This window comes from Petaurus breviceps, unplaced genomic scaffold (genome assembly GCF_028583685.1).
Source record: "Petaurus breviceps papuanus isolate PSGF00001 unplaced genomic scaffold, PetGlider_PUasm1.0 38, whole genome shotgun sequence".
Lineage (NCBI taxonomy): Eukaryota > Metazoa > Chordata > Mammalia > Diprotodontia > Petauridae > Petaurus > Petaurus breviceps.
Genome location: NW_027186304.1, coordinates 18,142,733 through 18,161,335, shown reverse-complemented (window position 1 = coordinate 18,161,335; position 18,603 = coordinate 18,142,733). Strand labels below are relative to the sequence as shown.

Below are 18,603 nucleotides of genomic sequence, written 5' to 3'. Positions count from 1 at the left end.
CCTCCCTCCAAAAAAAAAAAAGGTAAACAAGCAAGAGAAATCATAAGGGATTCATAAGGTTAAACTGTTCACATGGGAAAATGATACTTGTAACTCCTAAAAACTTTCCCACTATTAGGGCACTTAAGAGTGTGTGTGTGTGGGTGTATGGAGAGGGGGTGCATGGGTATGAGTTGAATATAATGAAATAATTTTTAAAAATTAAAATTAATGGATGAGAAATAGCATTGCTCTGACAGAAGGGAAAAGGGAGAGCTAGAATGGGGTAAATTATTTGACATAAAAAAGGTGCAAGAGTTTTACAGTGGAGAGGAGGAAACAGAAGGTGGGAGGGGGAGTGAGTGAAACTTACTTTCATTGGAATTATCTCAAAGAGGTTAGTTATAGAAATCTATCTTACCATATAAGAAAGTAAGAAAGGAAGGGGATAAGAGAGGGTGGAAGGGGTCTGATAGAAGGGATGGTGAATTGGAGGTAAAAGTCAGAAGCAAGACACTTTTGAGAATGGATAGGGTGAAAAGAGAGTACGATAAACAGGGAAATAGGATGGAGGGAAATAGTTAATCATAACTGATAAAATTTTTATAGTAAATTTCTCTGATAAAGATCTCATTTCTCACATATACAGAGAATTGAGTCAAATTTATAGAAATAAATCATTTCTCAAAGATAAATGGTCAGAGGATGTGAAAAGGCAATTTTCAGACAAAGTCATCAAAGCTAACTATAGTGATATGAAAAAATGCTCTAAATCACTATTAATTAGAGAAATTGCAAAGCAACACAACTCTGAGCTACCACCCCACATCTATCAGATTGGCCAATATGACAAAAAAGGAAAATGAAAAATGTTGGAGGGGGATGTGGGAAAATTTGAGATACTAATGTTCTGCTGAAGTGGTACACTGATTCAACCATTCTGTAGAGCAATTTGGAACTGTGCCCAAAGGCCTCTAAAACCACATATATCCTTTGAACAAGCAATTCCACTACTAAGTCTGTATCCCAAAGAGATTTAAAAAAAAAAAAAGAAAAGGAAAGGACCTATATGTACAAAAATATTTGTAGCAGTTTTTTTTTTTAGTGATGGCAAAATAATTGCAAATTGAGTGGACATCCATCAATTAGGGAATAGCTGAACAAGTGGTTGTATATGATTGTGATGGAATACTATTATCCTATAAGAAATGATGAGCAGGATGCTCTCTGAAAAACTTGGACTTACGTGAACTGATGCAAAGTGAAATGAGTAGAAGCAGGAGAACATTGTATACAATAACAGCAATATTGTATGATGAACAACTGTGAATGATTTAGCTCTTCTCAGCAATACAATGATCCAAGACAATTCTGAAGGATTTTGGTGAAAAATGCTGTTTTCAAAGAAAGAACTGATGGAATCTGAATGCAGATTGAAGCATATTTTTTTCTTTATTTTCTTTTTCTTATTTTGGTCTGTTTTCTTTCGCACGACTAATATGGAAATAAATTTTGCATAACTGCACATGTAAAACCTATAGCAAATTGCTTGCCTTCTCAATGAGGGGGCAGGGGCGGGAAGGAGAGAATTTGGAACTAAGATTTTTTTTAAGTATTAAAAATTACTTTTCCATGTATAATGGGGAAAAATAAAATATGCAGCATCCTAAGAATGGGTATAAAAGTAGTGTCTTAATGCCACCTGCGTTTGAAATTATTCTTCATTCACTCAGTACCAGGAATGCTATTTCTCTGATCTTGTGGCCATTTAATAAGATCTTATATGACACTTGACACTTATCACTGATACAATCTTATGGTCATGACCAATACTCTGGAGTAGGCAAGGCAAGTGTTTACAGATGTTAGTTCTTGGAGCTGGGAATCACCTGAAAAGTGATCAAGTTCAAACTTTCCATTTTACAATTGAGGAACAGAGGCCCAGAAAAAGTAATTTGCCTAAGGCGAGAGAATGTTTGAATTAAAATGGACCTAAGAAATGGCAGGGCCAGGATGAGAAAGCCTTTCAGCTTTGAGCATAGTTTTTTCTGTCCTTCACATTACTCTTCCAATATTGGCATCATAGCTGTATTCTGTAAATATCCATAGGAAGGCATGGCTCCTCTTTGGCTTACTTACAATCTCATTTTAAAGCTTGGCTAAACCCTAAAACTCTGCTTACTTTCTGCTACTCTTTTCCCACCAATGTTTTAGCTTTGCATGGCCAAAGGAGAGGAGATACTGTGTTTCAGACTACAACCTATCAAATCTCAAGCTAGAAGATGACAATAGCTGCAGGCCTCCTATATATTTAGTCATAGTTAGTCTTTTCCACACTCTACTTATCAGAAAAACTTGCTTTCAAATATCAGATGTGACATACAGACATCAAAGTTAAACGCTAGAGCCGTTTTAATGCATTATAGCTCCAGTCTTATTGCTTACCATGAGATAAAAGTGTATATAATTCAAATAAGTAACCCCATAAAGAATAAAAGCTTGACTCTGGTTCCTTGCTATGTTGCAGAGTTGCTGCTATCCTGAGTTGCCAAATTTGATTTCTTAGCTTGACATTTTTGAGGGGATTTAGAAGGTAGTTGGTATATCTATACTTTTGGTGAAACGCAATCATTCTTACAGAGGGATATACCGAACCCTGGAGTTTCAGGAGCTTCCTCCAAATGCTAGCTCTTAATCACTTCAGATGCAACAGTGATTGGCAGGCAATAAGTGGAAAATTCTGATCTAAGCTAGCTCCAACTATGCCACAAACTTTGGCTCAGACAAGCTGACCCATATTTAACCTCATGCCGGGTGCACTCTGAATCAGAAAATAAAAGCTAACTTCATTTCAATTTGAAAGCTATTAGGCACGTCCACAGGCTTCATTTCTCTTTGAAGAAAGAGAACATTTAAACACACAGACATTAATAAAAATATAGACTTTTATTATTCTTGAAATACCCATTACTTGCTCCAAATGTAAGTTTTGGGGTTGTTTGAAGGAATTTACCTAACTACCATGCCAGAATTGGCCTTAAATTACAAAGTAAGTAGATAACAATACTGAAATCATCATAGTTAATTCTAGGGCTGCCCACTCTTGGCCAGGGAAAACATAAATGTTGCCTCTTTTCTGGAATCACTGGAAATATTATCTTTTTCTCTTTTAATATAATGAATTAAGGGAAATGAAAAAAGAGGAGCTGGAGGAAAAACATGATGTAAAAATCAAAAGAAAATAGGCAAGAATGAGAAAAAAGGGCAGGGAAAAAATGGGTAATGGTTAGTTTCCTGTACTAGATAACCCTTCAGATTAGATTCTCATATTTGTAATGGTTTTCTTTTTAAATATCTTAAACTACAGCTCTCTCTCAAAGGTTCTGAGACTTTTTGTGGCAAAATGGTGCCATTACTTTGTTTTGAAGCTGAGAATTAGACTTCATTTTTTATTAGGAAGGGGAGAATTGTAGAATGTAATTTACTACCCATCATACTTGAAGCTTACTCAACAGAGGAATAAGAACTTGCTTGTTGATGGAGCTCCATAGCAACATAACCTTGTAATTCTATCTTCACACTGTATTTAGAGGAGGGGAACAGTCCAAAATGGTACTTGAAACTTCACAGACAGAATTTTTGGCATCTTATTGTCAGACAGAAGAGAAATTAAAGTATACTATTCTTGGAAAAGTAAATGCAAAGGCAACACAAGTTGATTCAGTCATATATGAACTATTATATGAAATATTCAAATGAAATATAATCTGGACTCTGAATAAAAGTTCATTAGAAGGTACTTAATTTAGATGAACTCTTACATCTAACTTGAACATATTATTAAATCTGATAAATTACTACACTTTCAAAATAACTTAAAAATAATTTACATCACTTCACCAAAAAGTCTCAAAATAATTACATGATGTATTACCAAGTATAGTTACTTTTTAATGGCTAACTTGAAAACCCATGAAGTCAATCAACATTAAGAAGCTGAACTAAAGTGATGTAAGGCAATAAACATATGCTAAAATGGCAGAGAATTATGATTCCAACATTAATCAATATACCTAACATCTCTTAAAGTAACCATTTGCAGAATAAAAAAGGAGGAGGTTCACTTAATCACAGACTCCATTATAAAGTAAGGAAAATGCTATTTATCAAATTAAAAGGACTAAAAATTAAGTTTTAAAATGACTTTTGAAACACAAGAAATAATTAGGCCACTTTAGTTACAGCTAAACATGCTTTCTGTATACTTCAAATATAGTTCTTTCACATTTGTTTCAAAAAGCAAAATTTCCTGAAATTTACATGTTATAGAGTTTTTAAAATTTTAAAAACTTATTTAGGAGGTTTACATTGCCAATCTTTCCAATAAACTATAGCAGCGCTAGGCAAAATTGTTTATTTTACTTTCCTAATACTTCTGTTCTTATGGACCATACAGAGTAAAACAAAATAAGGAGAATGCCTTGTATTTAGCCTTTTCCTTTAAAGTGTTCTTACACATAAAGAGAAATGATATTTTCTGAAAATTTCTTTGTGTTGCCTATACATTTTCCCCCTCTATGATTGTCCAATCAATTCATAAAGAACAAGCTTAATATTACACTCTGCCCTGAAGGTTTCTGAAATCAAGACTCATTCTTTCTACTTCAAAGATCATCCTTATCAAAATAGCCAGATAATTGCCAGAGGATAATTGTGATTCTATAATTATTATTGTTGGTGACTGCAAATGACTCACAGGGAAGAATGTAGCTTGATTTTCTATGACTAACCCTGAAGGAAGAAAGACAATCAAAAACTTGTTTTGACTAATTCTGAACAAACGACACAGAAGTCAGAGGAAAAAATCCACAGAGGTGGAACAAGACTCAATTGACTTAACTCAGTGATTCTAAAGTTTGAAATCAGTACAGAGATCCTTCAGGCATCAGAAAGTCAGTCAGAAATTCAGAATTTTCCTTGGAAAAGGAGGAACAGTAATGTGTAACATCCAGCCTTGGCCACATTCCCTTAAGTCTCTTGAATATTTTGTACCTCCCTAGGCCATTTACTATTGTATTATCACTACACCATCATGCAGGAATGCAAGGAGACAGACAGAACCCTCTCCCCGCCCCCCTCAACACACACAAAACCCTCTTCTCTGATGGGCTGTGTGGATGATCCCCTCCAACTGGATCACTAACAATGGAAAAAATATTTCACTCCTGAATTTACCTTTAAAAACTATAAAAGGCACATTGTTTAGTTTTAGTATACTTTTTATATTAATGTTAAGCTATACTTAACTAGTAGAGTAGAGTAAGGAAGATGATACACTTCACTCTGTGCCCAGTTCAGAGAATATCTAGAGTACTTGTGTTCGCTTCATTTTAGGAGACATTGTCAAACTAGAGTATATCCACACCAAAAACCGTCATAAAAGAAAAGTTGAAGGAGTTGGGGATGTTTAGCCTGGAGAAAAGACAGGAGTGACATATGCAATAGCCTTCTTTGGATAAATGATGGCTTGTCATATGGAAGAAGGGATTAAGATTAGACTTGTTCTGCTTACTTTTGGAGGGCATAGTTGGGACTAATGGGGGGGAAAAGGGCAGATTTTGACCTCAACATACATGAAATTTTCTTAACTAAGAGTCTTCCCAGAATGAAATGGGCTGCCTTTAGAGGTAGAGTTTTTTCATTACAATTTTCAAGGGAGGGCTGGATAGCTCCTTGCAGGTGATATGGATGGGTTTTACGTTCAGGTACAGTCTGAATCAGCTAACATTGGGGATCCTTTTTTTTTTTTTGGTTTTGTTTTGTTTTTTTGGAGGGGAGAAGGTAGGGCATTTGGGGTTAAGTCACTTGCCCAAGGTCACATGGCTAGTTTTGTGTTAAGTATCTGACTGTATTTGAACTCAGGTCCTCCTGACTCCAGGGCTGGGGCTCTATTTACTGCCCCACCTGGCCGCCCCAATTGGGGATTCTTTTAAAACTATGATTTACAGCCCATGAGATGCACATGCCTTAATGGGCAGAAAAGTAGTCAAGAAAGTCATAGTATAAAATTGCAATCTCCTTTGGAGACATGGATTAGAATATTTTTAGGAAAAAAATATAGTGGAAAGTGTACTGGACTGAGAGTAAGAGGACCTGTATTCAAATTCCAGCTCCACTACTACCAGTATGACCTTGGGCAGGTCACAACCTCGTGGCTTCAGCTCATCTCTAAAATGAGGACTAAGTGGCCTCTAAGGATCCTTCCAACTTTAAATCTATGATCCTAGGGATCTTCATTTTAGAGGTTGCAGTGAACCACAGTTCTGGGTTTATATGCTCAGTTTCAAGCACAGATACATAGCTATATCTAATATATAGTATGCTCAAATTTCCTAAAAAGCAAAGACCTAGTAGAGATGAACACATTCTAGAACAAACCTCTTTCCAATTTTTTTTTTAGTTTTATATTTTAAATAAGTATGATTACTAAATTTAATCTGACAGTTGATAACATAATTTGCATTTGAAAGTGATTTGCAATAAAAGACATTCTACTTGCATATTTCTTAATTTTTAGTAACCCTTAATCATCCTTCGCCAATTTATTTCAGGTTCCAAAGAGATTAATTGCAGTGAAACAAAATTTGGGAATTTAAAATAAATATAAAAATTAAACTACAAGGGGATTTTTTAGGGAGGAATAAAGGTGAAAGAAACAGCACCTAATGCTTAAAATGTTCCTGAAGATTGAGTACTGTTCATGTGGCTGTTAGAAGAATTTTTTTTTATATTAATCCAGGCAGATCTAGATGCCATAACAATTCTGTAAAAATTAGGAAATTAACTTCAACTTCCTTAAAAATAGGGTACACTCAAGACTGACATCAAGGGATAAAATCCATGTTACAAAATACTTTATATTACCTATTCTAACCATGAGGATATTTATTATATCTATGAGTAGGCTAACAAATTACATGGATTATCTGACTGCAATAGAAAGAAAACAAAAAGAAATGGGAATGCATCTATGAATATACATCCTCAAACACTTTCTACTCGAGCTATCAGATTTTTTTTTTACATCCTTGTAAAATACCAACCAAAAAGAAAGCTGATCAGCACAGATCAGTCAGTGCCAGTAAATAATTCTACTTTAACTTGACTGGAAATAAATAGGGTGGGGAAAACTATTTGGCACATGCCCCAAGGAAGTCAAAGATACAAAGATCTAACATATATACCAAAATAGTATTGGTACTACCTTTTGTGGTAGTAAAGAGCTAGAAACAATGTAGATACCTATCAACTGGGAAATAGCTGAAAAACCTGTGGCACATGAATAGAATGAAACGTTATATGAAAATTGACAGCTTTGAGGAATTAAAGAAGAAAGTGAGATTTGGATGAACTAATGCAGAGCTAAATAAGCAGATCAAGAGAATAATGTACAGAATGATGTCAATGTAAATGAAAAGATCATTAAAAGTAGCTAAATATTGGAGTAATGGAAATCCAAAGATGATCTAGAAAACAAAATATCCTTTCTCCTCTATGATTAAAAAAAGGGGTGGGTGTGGGGTGCTAGTTGCAGTTTCTAACTAGGACGTTTGGCCTTTTCCTTTTTTAAATAAGGGAAGATGAGAAATTAGAGATATAAAGACAAAAGTATCAAGATGCAACAGGTGAGGAAAGGTAACAAAAATAAATTTAAAGATAAATGGGGTTAGGTGTTAAAATTAATGAACTGTAGATCGTTTCAAAGTTATGTTAAGTTTTAGTTCTGAGCTGAGGCATGTCAATGATTTATTTCTGTTAAAGGAAAATCTATAATTTGCATGTTTTTGTTTAAGGCTATTGCTAAGTAAAAGACAGTTTTAGAAACTTTGGGTTTGGGAGTTTCTTTTAGTTGTTTTTTGAGATTGGGTCTCCTATCTTGTTCATGCTAAAAGTGAGTGGCCACTCATAGGCCTGATCACAAAACTGATGAGTAAAAAAAGTTTTACTTTGTTCTGTTTTTCCAACTGGACTGGTTCAACTTCACACTGTTCCTCCATTTGGCAGCCTGGTGGCCCTCCATATTTGTGTCAGACTTAGTGTAGACACTCATTTGCCTTGAGTGTTACTGCTGCTTTAGAATTCCTAAACTCAGGCAATATACCAGTCTTAGGCTTTCCCCAGGTACAGGGATTATAGACCTATGCTATAACGCCTAGCAGCCTTGTTTTCACTTCATAATAGACCAAAAAGTTCCCTCAATCTTTTTGTTCCCTCACTAACTTGCTGAGCAAACCCTTTTCCCACCAGCACAAAGATTAAACCGGGGTTGATTCTGTTAATTTTCTTAGTTGAATGTGGGAGTTCTGATCTCAGGAATGAAAAATCCCTTTGCCTGATTTCTCATAGATAACCATATGTGAGCTAAGAGGAATTTCAAAGTAGTTGAGGAACATGATGAGGTTTTACTCTTTTACTACACTGGACACATAGGGGTATTTCACTGCAGTATGTTAGCCATTTTGTCTACCAATACTGCAAATTTAATATGCTACAGATGTCTTATTTTATTTGTAATCTGGACTACATTCTTACCCTATGTTACTAACAGCATCCCTATAAAATTTCTGATGCCAAGCAATAACAGTACTTCCCACAAATTTAGAATTTTTATGAGATAATTTCATAGCAACTAAAGACAGCATTTCATTTTATACTTGAGAAAACTGCAGATTAAAAGACTTCAAAACTTGGAAATCTACAAATAAACCAAAAAAAAATCTAGTGGACTAAATATAGAACAGGTGTCAGGAAAAGTGAATTCTGGTATTTTCAGAGTAATAAATGATATGACACTGGATAAACTTCCATTGATGAAGAATTAATAGTTTCTCCGTTGAAAAAAGAAGAGAGATACACAATATAGTATGTTACATAAGGTGAAAACAAAGACTCAGAAAAGAGGATATGGGGCTCTCTATGACATGTTAAATACATGCAGAATATAATCTTAAAGCTAAGAATGAATGGCCTAATGAATGCATGAAGAATCAATTAATCTTTCTCCTGTGGAAAATGTCAAAACTCTTCTGGAGAAAACTGTGCTCAATTTAAGCTTACTTGTAATGCTTAAAAAAATACTATTTATATTTCACTTTTTAAAAATATACTTTTTTCCATTCCCTAACTGATAAATGGTAAAGGATAGCAGTTTTTAAAGGAAGAAATCGAAGCTAACAACAGTCACAAGAAAAAAAGCTCCGAATCACTAATAATTAGGGAAATGAAAACTAAGCAGCTCTAAGGTTCAACACACCAGAATGGAAAAGGTGACAAAAAAGCATGACAAACGTTGGAGGGGATCTGAGAAAACAGGCACGTTAACGAACTGTTGGTAAATCTCTAAATTAGTCCAACCATTCTGTAAGGCAATTTGGAACTCTTTCCCTTCCTCTCCCCACTCGAGCCCTCTCCTTCAAAGTCTTTAATCAGTGCATATCCTTTGACCCAGAGATACCACACTACCAATAAAACCTCACTGCATACTCTGTGAATCGACCTTCTTTCTGTTCCCTACTAGCAACACTGTATCTCCTATTTCTGTGCTTTTATACTATATATCTACATCTATATCTCCTATACCTGGACTCCCACACCTCCCACACCCACTCCCTCTTTATCTCTGCAGATCAGGCACCATTTTTGGTATGAAGCCTTTCTTGATCATTCCCTGACAAACTACCTTGTATTTAAATTCTGTGTATTTATTGTATTTTCATTAACTTTATGCTGTGTTTATAAACATGTATATGAGCATATGGATATAAATACACATATAGATATATTACATGTGCTGGTTGTCTCTTCCATTGTCTAAATTTATTTTGAGTAAGGGCTGCTTAATTTTTTTGCATTTGTATCCCCAGCACCTAGACCAGGGCTTGGGTACGTAACTGCTTAATAAATGCCTGGTGATTGACTGACTGACCATAGGTATGAAAATATTTATAAAAGCTCTTTTGGTAGGGGTAAAGAACTGGAAACGAAAGCAACGATCCATCAACTAGAGAATAGCTGAACAAATCAGTGTGTGAATGTAATGGAATGCCATTGTACTTTTAAGAAATACTAAAAGAAATGGTTTCAGAGAAACTTGGGAAGCTCTGTAATAGCGACACTGAGTGAAGTGAGCAGAACCAGAGCAATTTATACTAAAACAATGGTTTAAAGATAAATAACTTTCAAAGACTAACCATGGCTCCAGATGAGCAATGATGAAGCTCTCCATCTACCTCCTGACGGAAAGGTAAAGAACTCATGACACAAAATAAGGCACATTTGTTTTGGATAATGAATGGGTTTTTTTTGACTAAGCACATTTGTTACAAGGATTTTTGTTTTTTCAACTGGCGGGGGAGATGTGAGGGAGCTGGCTAATTAAAAAATAAAATTTAAAAAATGTGCTCTTTGCCATTTTGGAATATTACATTAAGCTTTTCTATACCAGCAGAAATGAAAGATTACTCAGTCTCTGTATTTGAGAATAAGAAAGCTCTCTTCCAACTGCAATCCTCATAGGAAGTTTATGGGATATTAATTTATAAAATGTTCTAATACAATGACTAGGCTAAGGAATATAAATATTCCTTCAGGTTCAGTTTTATCAATGACCCTCTAGTGACACTGAAATATTCCAATTAAGTGGACATAAACAGCAATACTGGTCAGTGGCATGAACCAGCGATAATGTTTTTAACTTCTCAAATTCTACTGTCCTATCAAGTACAGTATATAAATATGTCATAAATAGATACCACATCCTCCTCCAAATATCAATTTAAAATACACAGAACTGAAGTCAGTTAATTATTAGTTGTGCAAAGGAGGCATACCCACACCCATCATGACAAGTATTTCATAATGGGTGAATTTTCCTCCAGTCAATGCCACTGAAGACAACATGAATGGCACGATTCTTCCATCAAAATTTCAAGTATAATGTTCCACCCAAAAATTTCTGCCTAAAAGGGGGACGCTATGATTCTTGAATTTACTCAATAAGAAAACTAACATTAACGCTGTATCTTATTAGGGGTGGCAGAAGCACTTGCATGCTAAAATATGATAGTTTTAATCGGTGTTTGTAAGGGTGCCTACTGATTCTAAAGTCACTTTTTTTTCTACTCTTATAACTTACTCAACTAAGAATCATAAACATGAGGCACAATTTATGAGTGTCTAATTTCAGTAGCAAGCTTACCAGCAAGTGAAATTATTTTCATTTTTACTCAGAGAAGTTGGTTGATGAAGACAAAAATGCATTTAAAGGAAAATTTTATGTTCTAGGTGACAGCTACCAACTTAAATCTCTAAAAAGGAACTATACACATATGTACTTACTTTGAAAAATTTGACACACAGATTTTAGGCAAAACTATTTTTAAAATGTCAGGTTGTTTAGTCATTTATATATAAATCAGTACATCTCACTTTTATCACATATATAGTCTCAATTTTAATTCAACTTTCTTCATATAAAATTAAAGTTTTAACTGGTAGATGGTTATTAGGATGGTTTCATCTTGCTATTTTCTTTTAATAGTGAAAGACTTCTGAGATTTTGAGAGACAACTAAAAAATGCACTTATTCACTGACAACTATAGTGCTAAGAACTCTCCATGTTGAGAACTGATTATGGTTAAAAGTCTAAACTGACGGATAACATGAAGATCATGATCCCAACAAGACCATCCTTTTTTATGAGAGAAATTTCTTATATAATAGTAAACTGCTTAGTCTGTCATCATTACAGCAGGAAGTAAAATTAGCAAGAAAGATACTTGAAAAATCATCACGACATAAAACAATAACCATTACTTATGCTGCTGCTGGTATGAAAATTAGTACACAGGGTTCATTTTTTTTTGCACGAAACACTGATTTTCTAATGATATTTAACTTTTAAAAAGGTTTTATGGGTTATTTAACCTTTGGAGCACTAGTATTTCAAGATACTGCCAACCAAAGGTATAATTAGGAAAATGTGTCTTTGTCCACAGTTTCCTGAGGGTTAAAGTGCATGACTTTTCTGTGGTCTGGCACATAAAAATTTCTATTCTACTTTTTTCTTAAATGAAACTTTTTCTTTGGTTTCTTGTAGTTTTTCTGTGAGTCTATCTTTTGTTTCTCCCATTTTTTCTGTAATAAGGTCCTTTGTTTCCTCCATTCTGTCCTGTAAGTACTCTTTAACTGGAGGTGGTGTTGACATGTAGCCATGGCTACGAAGATACTTGACAGTAATGGATGTTCCTCCCAAAGTCACAGTGTATCTGGCAGGTGTTGCAATCTTAAAAGAAAGAGCAAATGTATGGTAGATTAGTTAAGGCAATTGCATGCTAGCAAAAAAAAAAGTCAGATTACAAATATAAAGTATGTCAATGAACATATTACTATAATAAATGTAGTATTTTAAAGTTTAACAAAGAACTTTGCATACATTTTCTCAGTTGATCTTTTCTACTGTGAGTTAGCTATTATAAGAATTAATGCAGGGATTTTTACAGATGAAGGAATTGAGGCTCACAGAAGTGAATGCTTTGCCCAAGGCCACAGAATTAGTAAGGTCCAAGGGAGTCTTCAAATTCAGATTTTTCTAGACTCCAACTTCCATTATAACATGTTTCTTCTTATTAAACAATACCACTGTCATTTAGAATTGATGTGAATGAGCCAAACATGCATATTCCACATGGATACTACACACATTCTTAGTTTTCAATCAGATTTTTGTGCATCTAGTAAGCCTTTTACTTTCCTAACATGCACTTTGTGCACTACATAGCAATCATTTCACAGTTGGCATAATAGATAAAAACCTGGTGCAGGACTTGGACAGACCTGAGTTTAACTCCTTCCTCTGCCACATACTGGCTAAATGACTCAGGACAAGTCCCAAGGTAATAGTCTGCTAAGATTATAAACTGCAGACAGAATTTCACCACTGGGAATTCTATAACAATGAAAGCACAGGGCAGTTAGGTGGCCCAGTGAATAGAGCACCAGCCCTGGAGTCAGGATGACCTGAATTCAAATTCAGCCTCAGACACTTAACACTTACTAGCTGTGTGACCTTGGGCAAGTCACTCTACCCCAACTGCCCTGCCTTGACCCCTCCAAAAAAAAGCACAGGCCTCATGCCCCTTCTAGCTCTAACAAACTCTATGAGTTCCTTCAAAATGTTCTGGAGTTTGGAATTTGGTGGTAAGCAAATCACATGAAAAAGAGAAATTTTATAGAGTACTTTATACAGTACTTAAAAAAAAAGAACTGGAATTCTTACTACATAAATCTTGGAAGGGCCTTCTCCTCACCTCCACCAATAAAAAAGTAGAAAATAATGTAACTGTTAGCAACAATAAAAATCTGTGTAGCTATTTCTTAATAAACATCTAAGAAGTTTAGATGCCTCAAAATAATACCAATCTGCTAACAACTAAAAATTCAAATTAAATTAAATTTGACTCTGCAAGGAAACCCGCCCCCCCCTCCCAACCAAAACAAAACAAAAAATACCAAGTGCTAGAACTGAAGAGTTGGAAGCAGAGTATTGGGTGAATATTTGTTTTTACAGAATTTTATTTGCTTTTCAGGTATTGCTTATTATCCTGACCCACAACAAGAGCTATATGCATACTTCTTTCGCACTATCTTCCCAAACCACAGGACAAGGAAAACTTGGCTTCTCTCTCAGTGTGCAAGTTGTAACTCTAGGTCATTTCTCAGGAAGATGCAAAATACAAATTGTCATCCTAATGAGGTTCTTGTCTGTTATCTTCTTTTACTGGTAAGAATCATGAGTATCAGAGGGTGAAAAAAAGGGCATGTCAACTGTCTGAGACGCTGTGGTAAGAAAGGCACTGATTGTGAAGCCAAGAATTGATCTAACAATTCTAAAAAATAATTCAGAATGATATCCAAATCATGAAATTACATATATCAGGCATCTATCCCAGAGAAGTATATAGAAAGGACCTATGTGTACAAAAATACTTATGATTTACTATAGCAAAAGTTGGAAACAAAGTGGGTATTCAACTGTGAATATCTTAGCAAATTATCTATTAGAGTATGATAAATTATGATCGTCCCATAAGAAATAGTAAAGGGAACAGATTCAGAGACAACTGGGAAGATTTGTATGAATTAATGCAGAGTGAGGAGAGGTACTTTTATAATGACTATAGTAATGTAAAGGAAAACAATTTTGAAAGAATTATGAAATAAGTTACATATGATTATGGTACCTCATAAGTCTAACCATGAAGCAAGCTTCCTACTTCTTGGCAGAAAGTTAATGGACTAGAAATGCAGAATAAAATATGTATTTTCAAAAATAGCTAACATGTGGATTTGTCATGCATACTTGCATGAGAGAGGGCTTTTATTCTGGGTGGAGTCACAGGGGATAGATGCAGTGGGTGGTGAGTGATACTGATGGCAAAAATGGAAAGCAAAGAAACATTAAAAAACAAAACAAAACAAACAAGCTACAACTCCCCCCCCCCAAAAAAAAAAGCACAGAAGAGAACAGGAGGAAGTATACATGAAGTGAAGACAGAATATTGTATTAACACATTAAACTTAATATACATATATTTAAAAAAAACTGCAATATTCATCATTTTATGTGAAATCCTCTTCTTCTGTTCTTTGATTTACAAAGTATAATGCAGACTTCTCAGCAATGAGAGATTAGTAGAAGTATCAAAAAATCAAGACTATTCTGGGAAATATCCACAAAATGGTGAAACATACAGAAATTTGTCAAGTTGTATCTGGTTATCTAACTTGTGATAAGCCTTAATGACCTAACTTTTTATCCTAAAACTAGTATAAATATATTAACATTTTATGAGATTAAAAACTCTAAACTTTAGAAATATAACAGTTAAAACATAACACTGTTTCAGCTCAACAAAGAAACTTATGAAGAACAATGTATATCAGTTAGATCTAGGATTCAATGCGTTTGTTAAAATACCCACCTTAAACAAGGCATATGCAGTTAGTGCATTTCCACTTTGGGAATTTTTCAAAATGTCCACTATGCTGTCTGGTAACCCAATGTGTTGCAGAAAAGGAACGACATTCACTCCTCTAGTAAGGGAAAAAAGAGAACAATTTACACCATACAAATTCTAGTATTCTTCAAAGGTTTTATGAAAACTCTAGCGATATAATTCATGTTTTATTTTTTTAAATTGACCACAACTTGTCAAGTGCTTTCATTTGACTAGAAGTAAGTTGCTTCCATGGTAGAATGCTGCTAAAATGTCTCACAAGTAGGGATATTTAAAACCAATAAATGTGTAAGAAAATAAAGAAAATAAAACTGATTAAGCTAGCTTTATGTTCACCATCTTATATGTTTCCCTAATTGCCATAGTTAAGCAGTTCTACTGGGGAGGAGGAATTAGCTGCATGATCCTTTAATGACTATTAAGACACTAAGTATCCTAAAGTGGGGAAAAGCAAATGGGAGGAAATCAGCAATCTCTTTGGTTTCACTGGCAGGTGGTGCTTATTTTGACTCAAAACTCATTATTTCTAGTTTTTACCTTTAAGACATACAGTATAGGGGCGGCCAGGTGGCTCAGCAAGTAAGAGCACCAGCTCCAGGGTCAAGATGGCTTGGAGATCGAATCCTGGGCTCAGACACTTATTACCCACCCAGAAACACCTGGCCATGTAACCTTGAGCAAGTTACTTAACCCTGATTGCTTAAAAAAAAAAAAAAAAGACATACAGTATATAAGATACTATTTAGCACTGAACTGTATATTAACTTTTAGATATTAATAAAAATTTATTTGTATTTGGTCCAGATAAACATTTAAGCATCGCAGCAAGCTGGTGTAAGAAGTTCTACAGGTATTATTATTACTATTTTACATCTGAGGAAACTGAGGTTCAGAGAATTTATGACTCTAGGCCATGGACACAAAGATGAGTGGTGTTAATGGCAAATAGAAACTGAATGAGGGTAGCATATTGACTTATTAGAAAACCACAAATTAACATTATCTATGATACATTATATTTTTATTTATTTTGTCAAACATTTCCCAATTACACTGTAATCTGGATTTGTGAGTTTCATACCTCTGACACAGATAATAGAGATGGGCCCTAAAGTCAGGTTTTCTTAAATTTTGGTCCAGAATTCACTACATTAAGCTGAGTCTCTTAAAACAAAGAGACACTGAAGATGCAAATGTCATTTTATATTCGAATATCAAAGAATATATTGGTATTCTACATAGTTGGTAAGAACCTCAGTCTAACATAATTAGCCTACATGTAACCAAAGAATCTATAGAGTTAACTCTTTTAAAAAAGAAAAATAGTATTTCTAGTTATTCTTACTCTAAGCTCTGTTTTAGTTTTGTATTGGTAGTTTAACACTGGTACAAAAAACACATGGAGACTAGAGACAATTCTCCATGATTTTAACAAAGCTGAGAATGCCACCCCCTCCCCCCAATTTCAGGTCTAAATTATTTTGTTATATGTGCTTAGTAACATAAATCCTTTTATTTGATTTTTTCCTAGTATGAATTTCTAATTTCTACAATATTACTGATTAATGCCTCCCTGATATCATATTTAAATGACTAAATATTTATCAAAAATCTTTATAATGATCATGAATGATAACATACTACCAGAAAGGCTGTTTGAAATAATCATCTTAACTACTTAAGTGGTCTTTTCTGCCTCCAATTTTGATTAAACTCTACTGGAATAATAAAATCTTACAGCTGGAGCGAGCCTTAAGTTACCCAAGTCCAAAACCATTTGTTCTAATAACATAAAATGAAAGACAGATCCCTTCTTAAAACAGATTCCTATGCACAGAAGAATCCTGTGTTTTGTGACTTGTTACTACAGATGTGGATGTAGTATGGTCCTCCATGACTCTCAGATATAATAACAATGCTTGACCTAGTGCCTGGCACATAGTAGGAGCTTCATAAATGTTTCTTTATTGATTGAAGTACACACAACAAAAGGAGGAAATAACAGGGCGAGTCAATGAAATAACATTGTCTTCCAGTACCAGTATTATCATAATAGGGCACAACTGTTCCTAGAGCACCAAGAGCCAGGCATAGCAATCCTAAAGAGCAGCTAGGTGGTGCAGTGGATACAACAATGGGCCTGGAGTCAGGAAGACCCGAGTTCAATTCAGCCTCAGCCACCTACAGTCCTGGGACCCTGGACAAGGCACTTAACCCCCTGTTTGCCTCAGTTCCTCATCACTGGAGAAGGAAATGCAAAGTACTCCAGTGTTTTTGCCAAGAAATACCTCATGGACAAAAAACATCCATGTGGTTATGCAGAGTTGGATATGACTGAACAACTGTTAGTCCAATTTAGGAATATTAATAAAATTATATAGGGTTTCATTTATTTCCCCAGAGAGGCATCATGGTTTTGTAACACATAAAGCCTTGTACTTACGCTGTATCTACATCACACCAAAATATGTAGGTAGAAGTGAAAACTTTCAATCAATTTGTCTATATAAGGTCAGAAAATTATATTGTCTAACATAACTGATTCAGTTTTTTGCCTACCATTTCTATTATCTAGAGCTATATAAACTCATAGCAAAGACTAAGAAACCTGCATCTTCTCTGTGAAGATCTGCCACTAGTAATGGATAAATTCTAAAAACCTATTCATACAACCATTATTACTTTTTTTTTGCTTTGTGGAGAGCAACTGGGGTTAAGTGACTTGCCCAAGGTCACACAAACAGTTTTGGTGTTAAGTGTCTGAGGCCTAATTTGAACTCAGGTCCTCCTGACTCCAGCTGGCACTCTATTCACTGCACCACCTAGCTGACCCGAATTATTACTATTCCTACAACTGTAAACTGGAGATACCAATATCTGGCCTCCATTTTCTATCAATGACTGAAATGAAAATTTATTTTACTAATTTTTAAAAAGCAAAAGAAAATCCTAAACATTTTAAATCTGTTAAGAATTTTGAGTTTTTTAAAAATTGGTGCTACATAAACTTCAAGAACCTTTATTTTACCTTTTGCTTATATTACCTGGTGAATATTGGCCAGTGTGAAAGAGAATGATACTTGTGTCCAACCATTTTACCTTATGGTGATCCACTCACTTTAAGATGAGATTTTCCCCCAAATCTCTTATAAATAGGGAGTTTTATTTTGTACTCAATCTACCAGGTAAAATCTACATTTGAGCAGGGAAATAATCATTTTGTACAGTAGAAATGAAATATCTGTAGGCTTAAGGGAGAAAGACACTACCAAAGTGAAATGTAGCTTTATCACTGATTTGTGGTAAACTCAGAAGATTTTTGCTACAGCTCCCTAGAATTAAGGATAAGGTCAGTTGGTTGGAGTAATTAGAACACTAGTTTAATAATACAATCTGATATCAAGGGCCTTTCATTGTCTATATAAGGAACATTCAAAGTACAGGAAGAAATATTTTCAGGTTGACCGAAACAGTATAGGACTAAATTAATTATCGATGGTCTCCCTCTAGATGGGACTGAAAGTTTGTATTTAATAAAATAAACTG

At 34.7% G+C, this 18,603-nt stretch overlaps 1 protein-coding gene across 4 annotated transcripts in view; it reads right to left on the bottom strand.

The window, feature by feature from the left end:
• Nucleotides 1-2,906: 2,906 nt before the first annotated feature.
• FAM210A (family with sequence similarity 210 member A) overlaps nt 2,907-18,603 on the bottom strand; it is a 35,880-nt gene continuing 20,183 nt past the window's right edge. For all 4 annotated transcript variants that reach the window (XM_069099593.1, XM_069099594.1, XM_069099592.1 and 1 more), the window contains 2 exons: nt 15,022-15,133; nt 2,907-12,323 (listed from right to left, as the gene is read on the bottom strand). In XM_069099593.1, coding sequence (XP_068955694.1) covers nt 12,090-12,323; nt 15,022-15,133 — 346 coding nt within the window. In that variant the 3' untranslated portion in view covers nt 2,907-12,089. The remainder of the gene's footprint in view (nt 12,324-15,021; nt 15,134-18,603) is intronic.